This window comes from Pantherophis guttatus, chromosome 1, assembly GCF_059756535.1.
Source record: "Pantherophis guttatus breed Tessera chromosome 1, ASM5975653v1, whole genome shotgun sequence".
Taxonomy (NCBI): domain Eukaryota; kingdom Metazoa; phylum Chordata; class Lepidosauria; order Squamata; family Colubridae; genus Pantherophis; species Pantherophis guttatus.
Window position 1 is genome coordinate 116,659,118 of NC_142063.1, and position 18,926 is coordinate 116,678,043.

The 18,926-nt window shown below is 42.9% G+C and overlaps 2 protein-coding genes and 1 long non-coding RNA gene across 7 annotated transcripts in view; 1 reads left to right on the plus strand and 2 right to left on the minus strand.

Moving 5' to 3' along the window:
• The window catches only part of LOC132710758 (uncharacterized), a 34,394-nt gene extending 34,237 nt beyond the window's left edge, over window positions 1-157 (minus strand). Inside the window, exon 1 of the long non-coding RNA XR_015731650.1 lies at window positions 13-157. This is a non-coding gene — a long non-coding RNA (uncharacterized LOC132710758). The remainder of the gene's footprint in view (window positions 1-12) is intronic.
• On the plus strand, window positions 151-14,970 carry RPS6KB2 (ribosomal protein S6 kinase B2). Of its 5 annotated transcripts, none has more exons than XM_034433873.3 (16): window positions 151-308; window positions 527-561; window positions 2,522-2,645; window positions 3,228-3,296; window positions 3,380-3,527; window positions 3,681-3,738; window positions 5,380-5,480; window positions 5,610-5,700; window positions 5,816-5,906; window positions 6,417-6,524; window positions 8,183-8,245; window positions 8,641-8,718; window positions 9,522-9,629; window positions 10,432-10,544; window positions 10,754-10,957; window positions 11,051-14,970. In XM_034433873.3, exons 1-15 carry the CDS (start codon window positions 234-236, stop codon window positions 10,917-10,919), a joined length of 1,428 nt encoding a protein of 475 aa, XP_034289764.1. In that variant the 5' UTR covers window positions 151-233; the 3' UTR covers window positions 10,920-10,957; window positions 11,051-14,970. The 5 variants fall into 5 exon arrangements, with proteins under 5 accessions (XP_034289764.1, XP_034289763.1, XP_087739679.1 ...); XM_087883560.1 differs by having other exon boundaries at window positions 214-343; XM_034433872.3 differs by having other exon boundaries at window positions 10,754-14,970.
• On the minus strand, window positions 10,431-12,617 carry PTPRCAP (protein tyrosine phosphatase receptor type C associated protein). The gene has a single exon (XM_034433875.3). The coding sequence runs from the start codon at window positions 12,615-12,617 to the stop codon at window positions 11,961-11,963; it is 657 nt and encodes a 218-aa protein (XP_034289766.2). The 3' UTR covers window positions 10,431-11,960.
• Window positions 14,971-18,926: the final 3,956 nt, after the last annotated feature.

Here is an 18,926-nt window from a genome sequence, read left to right on the forward strand (position 1 = left end):
ACATCATTTTACCCGCAAGGTCAGCCTTGCTTTCCTCTCCTGTCAGGCGAGACCGCTAGAGGTCGCCCGTGAGCTCAACCACACCGCTTCCTGGCTCTCGCACGCTGCGCCAAAACGACAGTCGCGCCCGACACGTGACGACAGCAGTCGCATCGCTGGGCGGGGTAAAGGCGGTGACGAAAGGCAAAGGGGCGTGGCCCGGAAGTCCACGGGGTACTTGGGGAGCCCCCGATATGGCCGGCGTCTTCGACATCGACCTGGAAACGGAGGAAGGGAGCGACGGGGAGGAGCCTGAACTGGGGGCCTTGGTGAGGCGGGATGGAAGACGATAGAGGAGAAAGGGGTGGGTCCAGCCAGAGGAGAAGGGAAAAGAGCCCAGCGCAGAGTTTCTAATGACTTCAGTGGGGGTTACTCCCGAGTGGGGCAGGGTTGGGGTGGGCAGACCTCGTTCATCCCCTGTATTGCTGCTGCTGCTGCTGCTGATCATCTGCTCTGTGTCTTCCTCCACCCCGCTTGTCTCTTTTAGGAAGTGGACCCCGATTTTCGTAGCAGTAGCTCAGAGTAAGTACCTTGCCAGCTCTAGGTTGTTTTGCTTCTTGGCGTCACCCCAGTCTGCCTTTGGGCGGAATTCTCCTGGGTTTCTTAAGTGATGGATGCACTCACACACTATTGGAAAATAGGCTGGCAAGAAAGGGTGAAATTGTCCCCACCCTGGCTCAGTATGGTGTCAAGCAGCTACTTCTTCCATTCTTTTAAAATGGCTTCTTCTAACTTGATCGCCATGTGGGCAGGGCAACAATTCCCATCATCCCCATACAGGATACTTGTAGGGCTGGAGACAGTGGGACCTGTCCTTGATCAGAGAGAATCCACTGGGGAAAGAACTGCAAAATGCAAATTGTGTCAACCTAAAACATGTGATGAGATTTCTAGGTGCTGCATAGGCAAAGTGACAGGTCGGCATTTTGAGAGCGGAGATGTAAACATTTCAAGGGGACATGAAATGTCCTTGTTTCGCTACAAATTGCCCCGGTTAGATTCCTGATGACGGCGATAAAGTCTATTCTTTGGCTTCCCTGACTGAAAATTATCAGAACAAATCAAAGTGTCTGCCTTGCTGACTCAGAGACTGAGACCCCACTAATTCAACACTGAGTTCCTAAAACTGTCATCTACAGTAGTTCAAAGTCTGTGGGAGATGCTCGGATCACAGCATGATGGTGATGGCATAAGTATTTTGCATTTATAGTGGATTTCTAGCTGTTTTCAACAAATGCTATTCTTAGAGGCTGCGTTTATTGTGCATTTGTCCTTTTGGCATCTGAACCAATCACCATCACCATTGTAGGGTAGAGAACTGAATGTTCATCACAGCCTGTGCTAAAAGCAATCTTTGGAAAGTCAGTCTATTCACTGACCCAAGAGTGTCTGGGATTGTTATAAAATGGTGAATGTAACCAAAGGTGGCTTAATCTTAATGAAAAACACTCTCATGCAAATTGAGGCATCCAGTTTCCACTTAAGCACCCAGAAAACCAGTTCTATGTAGTGATTAAAGAAACTGGGAGAGTTGAGTTCTACACCTTCTTTAGGCATGAAAACCAATCAGGTGGTTTTCAGCCAATTGCCCTTTTAGTCCAAACCACCTCACAGGGTAATTGTAGTGGAGGGGAAAAGAAGCAGGAGCACTATATATCCTGCCTTCATTTGTACAGGCAAAGGTGGGCTATAAATCTGATAGTGAAATTAATAAAATTAAAATCTCTCTGAAGTTGCTCCTGGACTGAATTGTGACAGAGGGTTGAAATGGGTAGAGTAGATTCCAATGCTCTCTAACATATACAAAGCACTGTGTGATAAAGAAAAGCCATCACTTTAATGTGCCTCTAATCAGTGTAGTGGACCTCTGAATTAGTACAGCTTCCCTCCATTACTTTCTTCTTCAATTAACATTCTAATACTTTATCTGTTCATTCATGTACATTGAACAAGGCAAGCAGCATTTGGTTGCCACTTTGTGACTGATAGAGATCATGGTTTTGGTATACATACTAACTACTATAATTCCCCTTGGGAATGTCACATTTGGCACAATGGTATCTGGAGTATTCTAGAGTATCACATTGCTATAAAGAATTTCCTTTATTTCTTTTTGGCTTTGATCCTGATTTAAATCAATTGAAGGAAAGTTGTTTTCCATATCAGTATCTTCCCCAGTACTGTGCACATCCCATATCACATTATGGGATCCTTGGCTCTCTGCTAATAGCTGCAGGAATAGGCAGATATAGATAACTTTCCTTTCTTTGAATTTTAATTTATCCTAAGGTTCAGACTTGTACTTTCATAAAAGGCACAATGCAGTTACGCTGCCATCTCTTCATCTTCTCTTCTTTTGATTTTCAAAAATTGGACCCTCCTCATTTCTGGAAAGTCTCACACTTTTGCCTTGCCCTTCATTTATATGTTTTTTGGAGGGTGGGGAAACGATATAAGATTAATCTCTTTCTTCTCTCCACAGTTTTGTGCCAGGTTATTATGAGGAAATTGAAATCTCTGAAAGCAGCGTCAACAATGGCTCAGAACGCATTGGGCCCCACTGCTTTGAGCTACTACGTGTTTTGGGAAAGGGTGGTTATGGCAAGGTAAGCAATTCCTGAAGAGTGAGTGTGGAGGCAGAGAGTTCAACCCTCAACCAACTGGGAGAAAAAAAATCATTTCTAGTAGAAGAGCTAAGTAGCTACATTGGCCTAGAATCTTAGGAAATAAGTGTATTTGTTTCTGTATGGAGGAGCATTCATCTTGGGACTGCCTATCCAGAGTCTGAAATGCTGCAGTTTAGACTGGTTTGTCTCCTTGGGAGAAGTAAGTTACCACATTGTGAGAAAGCATGTTGACTATCAGCGGAGAACTGATGAAAACGTCCTTAAAAGCCTTTAATTAATCAGAAGGCACTGTTATTAAAGCTCTCTAATCAGGAGTGTGAGAATAACATTCTGGATTGCCTTCACCCCATACTGTTTAAATGGTCTTGCTTGTTCTTAGATGTTTTTTTTTAAAGAGAGGCTGAGTGCACAATGTTAAGGAGTATGAAAACCCAGTGTTTGGGTTATTGGTATCTGATTTTCATAAAAGAGAAGACAGTTCTCTTTCCTCACTCTTTCCTCTGCTGGATAGCTGTGTTGCTCACTTGAAGATTTTGCTTACTGCTTCCATTTGTGTTTTAGGTGTTTCAAGTGCGGAAAGTTCAAGGCACAAATTCTGGGAAAATCTTTGCCATGAAAGTGTTAAAGAAAGTAAGTATTTATCTATCTACAGCTCTGTGTGCCTTGTTAAATATTTTTGTGAGACCATAATTCTCTCTGAATATCTCCTGCAGGCCAAGATTGCCTGTAATGCCAAGGACACAGCACACACAAAGGCTGAGAGAAATATTCTGGAGGCCATCAAACACCCATTCATAGTAGACCTCATCTATGCTTTCCAGACTGGTGGCAAGCTCTACCTCATCCTGGAATGTCTCAGTGGTATGGAAACAAAGCTCGATGGAAAGGAAACAATTGCAGTGGATTTGGCCAAAAGCCTGGGACTTGATTCTTCTTGTTCTGTGTAGATTTTAGAGGTTGGGTCAGACATTGCTGGAGAAGACTGATGGTATCTCTTTGTGCTTTGCTTCATAGGAGGAGAACTCTTCATGCAGCTGGAACGGGAAGGCATCTTTCTGGAGGACACAGCCTGGTTAGTGAAAATGCTACCTAAGGTGAACTGGAATAGCCACAAAGATTGGTATTCACCATAGGCTTTGTCTCTTTTTTCTTACCATGCCCAGAAGTAAGGTGACAATAGAGGCAACTGGAAATCTTAGAGTGGGGTAAATCTCTCTGTACCTCGCAATCATTCTGAAACACCCACTGAGTCCTACCAAGGGGTCCTGTTCAAAGTGATTCAGTTCCCCTTAGCTAAGGGTGGGAAGACAGGCATAGGCCATTTCAGACATTTTTTGCAGGATGCTTTATGGATAAAGTCAATTTTGTTTGGCTAGATCTGGGTGCTATCTAGCCAAACACAGCAATGGTGATATCTAGTGATATTTTCTGAATTCCTGTGAGCTCATATAACCAGAAGAAGTGGCTCTAGTGCTTTTTAAGCAGAGTTCAGCCACCTGGCCTTTTTCAGGTGGCCTAATGGGATGTATATGTGGCTGGATGTGGGAAGTAGTTCATGCTTTTCTAAAAAAGCATTAACTACTTCCATCTGCCATAGCAGTGCCATCTGCCATAGCAATGTGATCATGCACCCTTTAAGAGACTATCTCTTGATCTAGCTCTATTGGACAATGTTTATGCAGTCTCCATTTTTGGAAAATGTTGTGGAGTGGTGTTGGCAAGTCAGCTACAAGTGGATTATCTGGATCCCTTGAAGTCAGACTTCAGGTCCAGATATGGGATGTAAACAGAATTGGTGCTTTAGTGGATGATCTTCATGGCAACACCCTGGTCTTATTACACCTCTTCTCCTTATGGGCTTGATGGGTTTGCTGCTACCTAGTGGATGGTTTCAGTCAACATGTGGGATGTTGCTTCCAAACTGAGTCTTCTTGTTAATCAACATTTATACATAACCACAAGGAGAGGCCATCTGTCAGTTCATTGAAAGGTATTCTTGGTATGTTGATGAGATTCAATTCTTCCTTGCTATTCCTGCTATAAGTGGCTTATGGGTGAGGAGGTTATATCAAATGTATGTAGATAATTTCTACTGCATTTTGAAATGTACAAACTCTTGTTTTCAGATATGTAAAACACATGGCAAAGCAGTGCCCAAGTGCCAAGTGGGGAAGGTGGGGAGAGTTAACTAATGAAAGAAGGCCACTGTATTTAAATATATGGACAAATTTCCACCACCCTTCTCAGATTGCCCAGTCTCATAATTGCATGTGGCAGTTTGTGTTCTCCTCCTGATTTTTCTGTAAATGTCCCCCTCCTTTAATTGGAGCTAGAAGTGGGAAGATAGGAGGAAATTAAGTGCAGATCAGCTTAAAAAATTGAATTCTTGCAAAACCACCTCCTTGAATATGCAGAATGTGTTCAGAGAAGATTTTACGGTTGTGCGTCTCTGTTGCTTAAAATACCAGATGCCATTTGATCCTTCCTGTTTTCCCAAGCAGAAAGTAGATATTTTCATCTGAGCTCGAAAGTGCAGAGTTTCATCTCAAGGTCTTTTTCTGACAGCTGAGTTCCTCAATTCTATAAATGGCTTAAAGTTGAAGATGGCCCCTTCCTCCTAGAATTATTTCAGTGAAATCAGACTCTCACCACCAGCTTTCATGATGAGTTATTGGTTATGTTTGTTGATTAAGTCCATTTTGTGTTCTGTCAGTTTCTATCTGAGTGAGATCACCCTGGCTCTTGGCCATCTCCACTTTAACGGCATCATTTACCGGGATCTTAAGCCAGAGAACATAATGCTAAACAGCCAAGGTAGGGAAAGCATCCTTGTCTACAGAGGGAAGGGTGGGAGGATGCATAATAATTTGAATGTCATCTGTACTACTCTGGGATCCCAACCAGGGCTGTAACAGGACTTTGACTTTCCAATTTCTTCTGCAGGGCACATTAAACTGACGGATTTTGGGCTTTGCAAGGAATCCATCCATGATGGTGCTGTCACCCACACCTTTTGTGGCACTATAGAATACATGTAGGTGATGAAGGCTCATGAGCACCTGTAGGATACCTGTTTTGGATCAGTTTTAGTTTGAGGTTAACTGGTTTACTAATTATGCACTGATTTCTTTCTCTGCCCTCAATTCCAGGGCCCCAGAAATATTGATGCGCAGTGGCCACAATCGGGCTGTTGACTGGTGGAGCCTTGGTACCCTGATGTATGACATGCTCACAGGATCGGCAAGTCTGGCTTGTGCTGCTTTTGGAGGCAGGGTGGAAATGACAGAGGATGCAGTGATGGGGAGGGAGTGAAGGAAGAATTGCCGATCAGTTGTTCTCACTGGATAACAGATAAACTTGCAGAGATTCTCACGTTGAGGTCAGCTGGCTGTTGACAAAGAATAGTAGGAAGAATGCCCTATTGTCCTAATCAACACACTACACAGTTTCTGACAAAAAGGCAGTATAACCAGTACAAGCAGTACTAGATCTGCCAACTAAACCATTCACAGGGCTACTGAAGTGATACTTGGCTGTCTTGCTGTCTCTTTTACTTGGCCCAGGCAAAAACCCACTAGCTGGACTTTCTGATTTTAAGGGACAGTGCTTCTATTTCTATTTGAATTTACTGCCAAGTTCTTTCATCTGTCTGTTGTTCCCCTTAAACTCTCCCAACCTCTGCCTACTCTACTATCTACTGTTCCTTGAGTTTTTAGGATCATTTATCTTAAGCCCTTTGTGTTAATGCAGCCTCCATTTACCGCTGAAAACCGCAAAAAGACAATTGACAAAATCCTGAAAGGCAAGTTGATGTTTCCACCCTACTTGACTTCAGATGCTCGGGATCTGATCAGGAAGGTATAACTCTGTATATCACATAAGATTGGGCTACAGTGATTGGGATTTTGCATCTTATTATTATATTATTAATTATTATAAAATTAATAATTGGCTTCTCCTCCTGGGTATTTTACTGTTGTTATCAAGCAGTCTTCCTAATCCAGTGATACTTTTTCCAACATAGTTAAGGGCCATGTTGACCACAGATTATAAGAATCAAAGTCCAGCATATTTGGAAGGTATCAGGTTTAAGAAGGTTGCTGCAAACTACCCAGAGATTTCAGTAATCAGCATAATAAATTCAATAAAGATGATTTCATTAATAAAGCCATAGGTTAACAGTACCTGTATGAATGTTGTCATTGAAAGCTAAGTTGGCTGACTGATAAAACTTTTCTCAAGGCATTCCATTCATATATTCCAAGGAATATGCTTGGTGGATTGACATCCACCAAAGAGAAGATCTGTATGGGCATCATATTGGATTTTAGAGGGAAGAGAAGCTTAACACATGATTGGTAAATGCCACCCTTCACAGAATGACAATTCAGAAGGGCTCTCCAGAGTACATGTGTACCTGAGCAACTTCCTTCCTATCACATCTTTCAGTGCATGATTTGCCATTCTTTTTCTTAAATGTGGGTACTTAGGCAAGTGCCCAGAATGCACTTGTCACCTTTTCCTGAACTTAGAGTAAGCACAGCTGGTTTTCCGGTTCCTTCTTTCCTATAAAAGTATAGTCAGCTGCTCTTGCCTTTTAGTGACCTATTTGTTTTATTACCCTCAGCTGAGAATGAGGAGGAAGCCCCGGTCTCTCTCATCAGCAATGCTCAGAAGAAGGAACCATTTACAGCACTAGAGTAGCCCTGCTCAGCTTATGTTCACCTACTTGCTCTACTTGACCCAGGCTGAACAGAAACAGGTAGCAGCCCAGTGGCAAAGCACATTGGATTACTAGTAGTCCTCACTTACCGATTGCTTGTTCAATGGCTCTTTGAAGTTAGGATGGAGCTGAGAAAAAGAAATTTATGGCCAGTCCTCAAAGTTGCAGTCTTCCCTGAAGTCACATGATCACAATTTGAGCACCTGGCAACTGCCCCACACTTTTAAAACAGGCGCAGCTCTTGTGGTCATGTGATGGCCCTTTGCGACCTTCAGAGCCGGCTTCCCGCAAGTAAAATCGATGGGAAAATCAGAAGTTGAACTCATGTGGCATTGGGTTTAATAGCTGCAGCTTATTTGCTTCTGCCGGAACTGATGTCTTCAGTCAGGTGCGATCATGTGATATTTCACTTTATGACTGTGTCACTTAGTGTGGAGTTTCCAGTCCCATCTAGAGTTGGTAAGTGAGGACTACCTGTACTGAATGGGCTACAAAGAAGGATGGGGAGCCCCATCTCAGTGGAATGTAGTGGTGCCGATGACTTGCATCTCTTGCCAGAATAGGAATGGGGCTTTTATCATGAGGACAGGGCTGGGTGAGCACCTCTGGGTGGAAAGAGATCCAGCCAGTACAGTTCTGTGGTGAATAACATCCTGAATCAGAATGAAATGGAGGTTATTGTGAAGCTGTCCTAATGGAAAGTTTTGGACTCTTTGAGTTCTGAAAGAGTGATTTTTCCTTTTGTTATTATCCGAAGCACTATTTCTTAAAACACGCTTCTTTCCTTCCCTAGTTTCTCAAAAGGAACCCCAATCAACGAATCGGGGGTGGGCCAGGTGATGCTGGAGATGTGCAGGTAAAGTGGATTGGGGGGGGGAGAAGCAGATCCAAGAATTTGGAATTCTGAGCAGCTTTCTTCCCTTTTGACAAGCAAGTTAAATCCGAAGGTGATTTTGGAGAAGCTGCTATAAGCATGGGGCTATCGCTTCAGCAGGCTTTTCAAAAGAAGGCAGGGCATCAGCACCTTGCATTGTTCTTTCTCTAAACCATAATTAAATGCTTAAAACAAGTGCAAACTATTGGGGAGGGGGAGATGGAGAATTTTTTGATATTAGAAGTGAATATCAGCTCATTTTTAAGAGTAGAAGATTCATAATTTTGTAGAAATTTGAGATTTGGAATATGAGAACTGTGTTTGAGGATTTTTCATGTGTTTTAGATAGTATTAAATTCTTTATTTTCTCTTTTTAGAAACATCAGTTCTTCCGACACATTAACTGGGATGACTTGTTGGCCAGGAGAGTTGACCCACCATTCCGGCCATCTTTGGTAAAGCCACCACATCTCAGTCCTCACTCCTCCTATTACTGCCTTTTCTCTACTTTATGATCTTGTCCCTGACCATAATAGGCCTTCTCAGAATCTTGATCTTGATTTGTAGCTTATATAATGTAAAATTGATAAGGACTGCTAAATTGGATGAGGCTTTTGTTGGATTTTCTTTTCACATAAAGAGGTTTCCTGGTATAAATAAATATAACTTGCCTAGTTCTCATATATTGCTAAGCCTACCTAATCCTTTTGTACCAGGGGCTAATATTGTTTTGCCTCTCAATTTTCAGCTCTTTTCCACCATTTTCTTGGTGAAAATTGGGATTGCATTGCTGTTTGTGGCCAGATTTCTGAAGTATAGTCTTCGGATGGAGCCATGACAAAGTTGCAGAAATGGAGTAGATTTGCAACTCAATTTGACTTGCTTCCTTCTAATAAACTGCAGTGGTTATATTTATTTATTTATTGTGCAAAGAAAAGCCAAACAAGCTAATACCTGCCCACTTCACATGCTCCTTTGACAGTGCAGATTTTCATTACATTTTAAACATGTTTGATTCTACCCTCACTGTAGAACTTATTTATCTCCCTTTGGTAAGTACAACTGTATGGTATCTAATCTTATTATACAGTATAGCTCCTTTACATCATGTGCTAACAACGCATGCTTCTCCATGAAATTTCTGGAAAAAGAAAGGCCTTCATTTGTGTAGATGTTAACATAGACTAGAATTCACTCAGAACCAAAAGGCTAAATGATAGTATGATGAGATATCCAGAACATCTTTTTCCATCCACAGCAATCAGAAGATGATGTCAGCCAATTTGATACCCGCTTCACTCGCCAGACACCTGTGGATAGTCCTGACGACGGAGCTCTCAGCGAGAGTGCCAATCAGGCTTTTTTGGTAAGGAATAACCAGCTGGAACTATAGTGAGAAGGAAGAGGAGGTAGCAAAATCATTTTTGCACTCCTATTACGAAGCAGTGGAGAGAACTTTCTTCATCCCAGGTGCTACTTTTCCTATGACTAACGTTTGGGGACCACATGCCAGCTGCAGATAAAACCAGTGCAAAAATTCAGTGGTGACTCCCAACTTTTTGAAAAAAGTCTTAGATAACAACCACTTGCTGCTTGGAAAAAACTTTTCTTAAGAGCTGGCTTGAGATCCCAAAGGTGTTTTTTCAAAAGGCAACTAGTTCAGAACTGAAGAAGCTTCTTGGATGAGAAGTGAAACATCTTCAAGACAACAAAGTCCAGTTGCCTTTTGAAAGGACAACCATGACCTGGATGACTGAGAACCTCCAGCTGGTTTGGGAGCTGGTTTGGGAGTTGACTCTTAACCACCCTTGCCAACTGCAGTCTTAAAGAAGTTCCTCTCCTAGCAAACAGGCAGATCAAAAATAAAAAGCATTTTAAAGCGTATGTTTCATGCAAGGGGAATTGAAGGGAACCTAGGCTGAATCCAGCAGGTGATTCTAACTTTTGATTAAATGGGGAACTTAGGCATTCCAGGTATTGAACTACAACTTTCAGCAATCATTACTGGCCACATTAGCAAATTAGAGTTGCTGAGAACTGTTGCTTGCAACATTGGGAAGGCCACAAATTCCTCACTGTTGATCAATAGAAAGAAAGAACATAATTGAACCCAGATCCTGAAATGAAATTATGACCATAGCAATACTGACCAGGTGTTCCTCCCCTAGGGATTTACCTACGTAGCTCCATCTGTGTTGGAAAGTATCAAGGAAGGGTTTTCCTTCCAACCCAAGTTGCGATCTCCACGGCGTCTCAACAGCAGCCCCCGCACACCTGTCAGGTAAATCTGGAGACAGTTGGGAGAAAGTCTAGGTCTTCAGGTCATGTTCCTCAAGGGGCTGGCAGCAGGAAGGGTGTGGTGCTTGCTGAATCCTTGCTTCCCCAAGGGGAATGCTGTCCCTAAGGATACTGTTTGCTCTTCTGTCCAGATATTAGCGCCATAAGCAAGACTTTAAATGACTTAACTCTAACCTGTGCTTGTTTTTGCAGCCCGCTGAAGTTCTCACCCTTTGAGCCCTTTAAGCCAAGCACAACAATAGAGCTAATGGAGCTGTCGGCAACTCCTCTTGGGCCTGTACTAGAAGTCACGGCTCCACTGCCCATCAAAACACCTTCAGGCACCAAAAAGAAGAAGGGCCGAGGACGGGCACGATAACTGGGGCAGCAAGGAGATCTCCGGATATGCATCATCAGGTGGAGCACCGGAGTGAGGCAGTGGGTGAACTAGATTGTGTCTATGGGACTTCAAGCCCTACCGGAAGTCTCATTTTCCCTTTCACTTCACAGGGCCACCTTCACTCCCACCAAGAAAGGGATACCTGATGTTGGTGCTTCCTTGATGTCAGGACTAACTCAGCCATGGTGCTTTTAGTTCAATCTACAATGAATCCTGGAGGGAAGAGAATAATTTGGGATGCACTAAAGGAGCTGTGAGCAGCAGAATTCTGCCTTATTATCACCCTAGGAACATTTGTCTGAGGGCATCTTGAAATTTTGCAGAGAGGATAGTCAGAGGAAAAGCACATGCTCTGGCTTATATTGTGGCTGCTCTAGTTGAAAGCTCAGGACCTGCAAAGGAAACAAAGCAACTCTGAGAAAGTGGAAGGAAGGCTCAGACTGCTTCTTCTGGGTGAAGCTTCTTTACCTGTCTTCTTTTTCCACCAGGCATCCATTTGCCAAAAATGACCACTTCTCCCTCAGTGGTGGTTGTTGCAAGATAAGTGCTCACCCAGGACTGCTGTTGACCTTCTCTGGTGTCCTTAGCCACAAATGAATCTTCGCAGACGGCACGGTGTCATGCCTGGCTCGTATTCAGAAAATGAGTGTGGTGCTGCATAGAAAAATTTGTTGGTTGTAGGAATTGCTGCAGGGAGAAATACTAAGCAAAGAGAGCTAGGGTGTTTTGTTTTGTTTTTGACAGTCCAATTACAAAATCAACTATTGAGATACAGCCACCGGTTCTCTGTTTTATTATTACAGGGAATATGCCTTTTTTTTTTTTTTTTTTTTTTTTGAGAACAAGCTTTTTAGAACAGGTTAAAAGAAGCAAATGCAACCGTACAAACAGTGCTGCTCCCCAACGGAAGCAGTGTACAAAGCAGAGTGACAGGAGTCTTGGGTTTCCAGATGTGGATCTGGTACCAAGCATTAGAAGCTTGTTTATGACAAGTCCATCCTTCCCTCCTCCCTGGGATTTCTAGAGAGCAGTGACATTCAGTGATTTGCCACTGTCTTCCCAGGATGCTGTTCCAGAGAAGGAATGCAGATGACTCAATAGAACCTCTGCGCTGCCCTGGGCTGCCTTTGATGCCTCGTCTTCTTCCAAGGCTGCCTCCGCTACTGCCTCTTGATTGGCTTCCTTAGTCAGCTTCTCTTCTTCCTCCTGGAGGAACTGCTGCTGCTTCTCCTCCTCCTCCTCTGTCTCCTCCTCCTCCTCCTCTTCTTCCTCTTCTTCTCCTCCATCCTCCTCATGCTGTTGTTGCCCTTCCTCAAGCTCTCCATCACTCTGTTGCTCATCCTGGTAGTCCTCAGCCAGGTCCTCAGAAAGTCTCTCTCTCCAGAACTGCTGCCACCAAACAACCAGGATTCTCATCAGGTGCCTAGGATGGTACCTTCCTTCTGTTACACGGTTCAGATAGTGCCATGCTACAAACAGCAGCAGCAGAAGCACGAACAACAGGCAGATGAGGATATTCACTGTGACAGCTCCATTGTTTCTCCCGCCACTCTCTGGATTCTCTGCCTGGATTTTCCCAGGAAGTAACAATAAGAGAATATGGGGGAGCCTGAGCTTCTGTAAAAAGAAAAGAGTCTCGATTACGATCACGATCCTAGCTTCTTTGGACACTTCCATGCAGCCGCCTGACTTGCTCCTCAGATCTTCAACAGGAGCATCCCTGTGCTTCACTCTGTCTCCATAGGGAGGCTCCCAGTGCTCCTTCTAGCTGGCCATTGGTGCCTGACAAGCTAGCTCCTCCCAGCCTACCCTCATTCTTCTCATGCCATGAAACCAAACTCAGCCATTATTTGTGAGGAGCAGCAGTGCCTCTCCTTGGGAAGCATGAGATGGTGTGGCAACGCACCATGGTACGTTGGGTAGAAGGAAATGGGGAAATCCCAAGAAATGGAAGGCAGGATAAGGTAGGAGATTCCCACCAATGGGAAATGGGCTGTCCCGTAAATCCAGAGGAGACAATGCACAGCTGCCACAACAATGTTTCCTCCCTAGCACCTACTGAGCCTATAAACCCCCCCCCCCACCCCCATATAGGGTGGGGACAAAAAGGACTAGTACAAATCTCAGATCAGCACAGCCCTTGTGTGTGAAAGGGCCACTTACTGTATTCAACCCCTGAAGCAATCCTGTAGCTATGGAATCTTGGAATTCTATCCTAAAAAATTTTAATTGCACAATAATTGGCCTCCGCTACAATTTGAAAGGGAAAGCATGGACAAAGATGGACCGGAAGTATCTTGCAATTGCTCAGGAGCTATTTAAATTTTACCTGTTAACCAGTTAGCTACTTCCCTACAATGACTTGTATTTTAAAAATAGTACAAAGAGTTTCACCTCTTTTGCGGTCTATGTTAGATAGTAGGGTAGTTCTGATGTTAGGCACTTTGCAGCATTGCTGCAGTCTCATAACTCATAAGATGCATGCTTCCTGCTATAACAGTAGCATGAGAGAGAGAGAGAGAATGATTAAGGTTTTGTCCTTGCACAAGTTCTACTTTTGTGGTTATTTCTGAAGATAAAGACCCATCCACATAATACTCAGGGCTAAATATATTCTGCACTTAAAAAAAGGAGATTATGTACCCAGAGAAACCTTAATGGTTTTAGAAAGAAATGCACATGCGTATTATTTTTTACACATCTTTCTGCTATTTTTAGATAATTTATTCTGGATTGTGTAATCGAAAGAACTAGGAGGTAAGAACCTCTGAAGTCTCACATCTGGCAATCTTCAGCTACTGGTTTGCTCTTGCAAACTCGGCTAGTATTGCCCAAATACTTCATTTCTTCCAGCTCTCTTGTGACTAAATGTCTGCTAACAGTGTGTTACTTTAAAAATAAATGCTGACAGTCTCAGCATTTGTACTCAAAGTGAATGGGTTTTTCTATCTGGAAAAACGGGAAATCAGCAGAAATCTCAAGCTTTGTTTCAGAAGATAGGAGCTATGTCTGTTGTAGCAGAGGCATGTCCAGCTTTTTGGCTTGCCTGGGCTGCATTGAGTGAAGAGGAATTGTCTTGGGCCATGTATGAAATATATAATATAGTTAATGTATATAAATAACAAACTTCCTTTATTTTGGAGTTCTTGTGGGGCCACATTACTGGCTGTTCAAGGATGCATGCAGCTTGTGGGCAGTGGGTTGGACAAGCCTGTTGTAGCATCTACATGAGACACTAAAAGGGCACTGCATTGCTGATTCTAATTCTCACGACTTAAATGTCTTCAAAAGAACGAAAGATGCTTTTTGCAAATACAGGTAGTCCTCGATTTACAACCACAATTGAGCCCAAAATTTCCATCGCTGAGACATTTGTAAAATGAATTTTGCCCCATTTTATGATCTGTCTTGCCACAGTTAAGTGAATGACTGCGCTTGTTAAGTTAGTAACCCGGTTGTTAAGTGAATCTGGCTGACTTTGCTTAACAGAAGAAGTGATTACATGACCCTGGGACACTGCAACTGTCATAAATATGAACCAGTTGCCAAGTGCCTGAATTTTGACTACATGACCATGGGGAATGCTACAACTCTTGTAAGTGTGAAAAACGGTCGTAAGTCATTTTTTCCCCATGTCATCGTAACTTTGAACGGTCACTAAATGAACTGCTGTAAGTCGAGGACAATCTGTAGTCCTGTCATACACTTGGACAAACTTTTCCTCTCATCTAAACAGGACAGATAATCTGGAAGGAGTTTAAACTGATTTAATGTATTAAACTGTTAACATTTTCATTGGCTATTGCAAATATGGTTAATGGTCTAGTGTGTGGTGTGAACTCAGGATAATAAACCTGGAATCCTCAAATATTGGGCCTCATCTCTGCCAACCCTTCTGCCCACCTTTTTTTTTTCTTTTAAAGAATCTGCATTTTAAATAGGAAGGTCACAATCATGTGGTCGTCTGCATGGCTTTTATTTCTAAGGAGAATTCTTTGGTAGTTTAAAAAATAAATAACTAAAATGTTGAGTAATTGTGGCCTTGAACTTTATTTTGAAATATACCTATCTGCCCAGAAAAAGAAAAAAAACACAATGCTTAGTAGGGAGCAACCTCAGAGATGGGCTAGTGAGAAGCACTGTTTATTGTGGGTGCTAGAATGATCGATTCTTGAGGAAGAGCCCTGGTAGCGCAGCAGACTAAAGCACTGTTATTAACATCAGCTGCCTGCAATTACTGCAAGTTCAAATCTCACCAGGCTCAAGATTGACTCAGCCTTCCATCCTTTCTAAAGTAGGTAAAATGAGGACCCAGTTTGTGGGGGAAATAAGCTGACTTTGTATAAAATATACAAAAGTATGAAGGCTATTGCTTAACGTGTTGTAAGCCGCCCTGAATCTTCGGAGAAGGGCGGCATATAAATCAAATTTTTTTTAAAAAAGAAGCTGTTGAAAAAAATAGAAATGTTTAGAAAGTGAGCTTAATGAGCAAGTAAATAAGATGGTTAGGAAGAGTTTTGTGATAAAGTTCAAGTATGGGAGATCATTAACAAATCCAGTGAATCGTGCAAAGAACGGAAGTGTTGGATGGAGTTGATTGTGCAGTCCTTCCTTATCTACAATATCTGACATATTTGTGTTCTACCTGAAAACCACAAAGTAAATGTATGCTGCAAATGCAGACTCACTAGATGTACTTGAGGCGGAAAGGATCAGAGCAAGAGCTTTTATCAGCTGATGAAAGAATGAAGATTTCTTGAGCCAAACCTAGGAAATCCACTTAAGAGTAGATACATGTTGCAGGGTTCCAGTGGTGGAATTCAAATTTTTTTACTACCGGTTCTGTGGGCATGGCTTGGTGGGTGTGGCAGGGGAAGGATATTGGAAAATCTCAATTCCCATCCCACTCTGGGGCCAGCCAGAGGTGGTATTTGCCGGTTCTCCGAACCACTCAAAATTTCCGCTACTGATTCTCCAGAACCTGCTGGATTTCACCCCTGCAGTGTTCCACAAGGAAGAGAGATAAGCAACAAAGTCTAATGGATGAGAGCGATTGCTAGAAAGGATCTTCTGAAGAAAATTTCCACCATTAAAAATTTTCAGGTTTTCATTTAAAAAAAATAAGCTTTGGGTTTGTAGGGAAGAGACAAGTGCTTAAGATGGAAGACTGGAGACATGTAAAGAAGCAAGGATACAACTGCTACCTGTAGAAGGATCAATAGGGCAATTGTAATAATTTGTGACTCCCTGCTAAAAGGAATACACAATAATACATATCGGATCTGGTTTAGAAAGTGTACTGTTTCTCAGATGTGTAGTTGATGGATGTGACAAAGCAGCTGGCTTATCATAACCGTTCAGGCATTCTCTCTTGATGTTATCAAGAACAACTAATTTATCTTGGACTTTAAAGCTATGGAAGTAAAATGAAAAATTTGTGAGCACTGCTGGCTGTGTCATCCTTCCAACTCGTAGAAGAGAAGTAGAAAGCGAAAATATATTGCCATTTGAATTACCAAAAACAAAAATGGTAACAGAAAAACATGATTTCTGAGAATATAGTTTATGTAATGCCGACAATAAGCTGTTGGCATGAAATTATTTGCATTTTAGAAAGACTGGGAAAAGTGTGTTTGAGCAAAGAATATCAAATTCAGTCTGGAAGATGGAGGAAATCCAGAATAAGATTAACTGAGAGAGTAACTTTAAGGGCCTATTAACCCACCAGTGAAAATCAGAAATCGGTTTCTAAAATGCACAGCATTCATTGTCTATCTACTAATGAACAGAATAACAGTTGGGACCTTGGAGATCATCTGGTCCAAACTCCTGCTCAGGCAGAAAACCCTATACCCGTGATGGCGAACCTATGGCACATGTGCCACAGGTGGCACGTGTAGCCATGTCAGTGGGCATGCAAGCTCATCTCTGGCACACATGCGTGCACCGGCCAGCTGATTTTTGGGCCTTCTGGGCCCACCAGAAGTAGGGAAACAGGCTGATTTCAGAGGGCCTCAGAGGGCCTCAGGGGTGCGGGGTGGGGAAGGCCCGTTTTTTGCTGTCCCCAGCCTCCAGAGCCTCTCTAACTTCCGGTTGGCAAACGGGCCATTTTTGGCCTCTGGAGGACCTCCGGGGGGGTGGGGAAGGCCGTTTTCACCCTCCCCAGACTCCTAGAGAGGCTCTGGAGGTTGGGGACAGCAAAAAACGGGCCTTCCGGTTCCACTGGAAATTGGCAAACGGGCTGTTTCTGGCCTCTGGAGGACCTCTGGGGGGTGGGGAAGGCTGTTTTTGGCCTCCCCAGACTCCTAGAAAGGCTCTGGAGCCAGGTAACAGAGAAAAATGGGCCTACCGGCCATCACGTTCCAGGAGTGGGGGGAGCAGGGGAGGGTCATGTACGCATGTGTGGGGGTAGGGCACATAGAATTATGGGTGTGGGCACACGTGTGCAGGACACCCCCCCCACGCATCCCCCTCCTGGCACGCGATGGCATAAAGGTTAGCCATCACTGCCCTATACCATTTCAGACAAATGGTTGTCCAATCTGTTCTTAAGAATCTCCAGTGTTACAGCACCCACAACATCTGGAGGCAACTCGTTCCACTATTAATTGTTCTCACAGTCAGGAAATTTTTCCTTAATCCTAGGTTGGTTCTCTCCTTGAATAGTTTCCATCCATTGCTTCTTGTCCTGCCTTCAGGTGCTTTGGGGAATACATTTACCCCCTCTTCCTTGAATGGGGGTGGATCAATGCACAGAGTATTGAAAAGAAAATGTTTAATTCATATTAAAGGCAGGCAAATGTCATTTACTAGATATAATTGAGGGGCAGTGATATCTTTGCACTGGATTTCAGCAATTATAGGATAGAATTTATTCAAAAAGAACCAAAAATGTGGCTGACTTGCATTTTAGGTTAAAATGCCCATGTCTGCACAGAAAACCAAAGATGCTAACTTGGAATTAATCTGAATTGAAATAAGCAGCAGGAGGAATAAAGGCAGTTTGTCGATGTCCACAATTACCTCCCACCCCTGAGGTGAAGTTGTGCACAATGCTTTCCGAAAGCAAATGGTTGAGTTTTTGCAGGGCGGGCAGATTTTAGTGAAATGTTAAGAAAGATTTATAAAAACAACTAAGAGCAATGATGAGAGGAACCGAACAACCACAGAAGGAGTGAACTCACCTTCGTTTGGTACGTCCAAGACCAGTGTTTCTCAACATTGGCAACATTAAGACATGTTGAGGTCAACACATTTTAGCATTGCTAAGATTGAGAAATGCTGGCTTAGCCGTTTATAAGGGATGCTGTAAATTGATTCATGCATTGGGAAGCAGGCTGGACTTTAATCCCTTTATAAGTACTGTAAGTAGTCCCTTCCCATTTGGTGATCCTATTAGCCTCACCATGATGTTTGAATTGTGCCATCATTTGTATGCAGCATTCATTTCTCACACTCAAAATTTCAAAAGGGCCGCTAACCTGAAAAACCTAATAATAAACCATGATCTAACAAGCCACTGCTCAACAAACAGGCTTCTCTGAATTGTATTTGGGCAAAATCCCACTGGAACGAAATGTTGATTGAAGATTAAATGAAAGACACAAATTCCAAATGTTGTAAGTTTCTCAGCCTTTGATACAAAATTAACCCTCCTTGGCAAAGCTGACTTTTGAGTTGCTTTCTAAGTCAGAGGGAATGGCTGGCCCAAGGCCAGCCAGCTGGCTTTATGCCTAAAGTGGGACTAGAACTCCCAATCTTCTAGTTTCTAGCCTGATGCCTAAATCACTACACCAAACTGGCTCTCTAATTAGGAAATATGTAATATTTTGTACAGTGGACCATCAAGACAAATTGTTGCTACTGTGGCTTAATTTCTGCATTAGCAATTCAGTTTGCTCTTTAGCTCAATTCTCTCTCTACTCCCTGCCGCACCTTTAGTTTTGATACAAGACTAAGGCCATTCTTAATCTGTTAGAGGGCTAG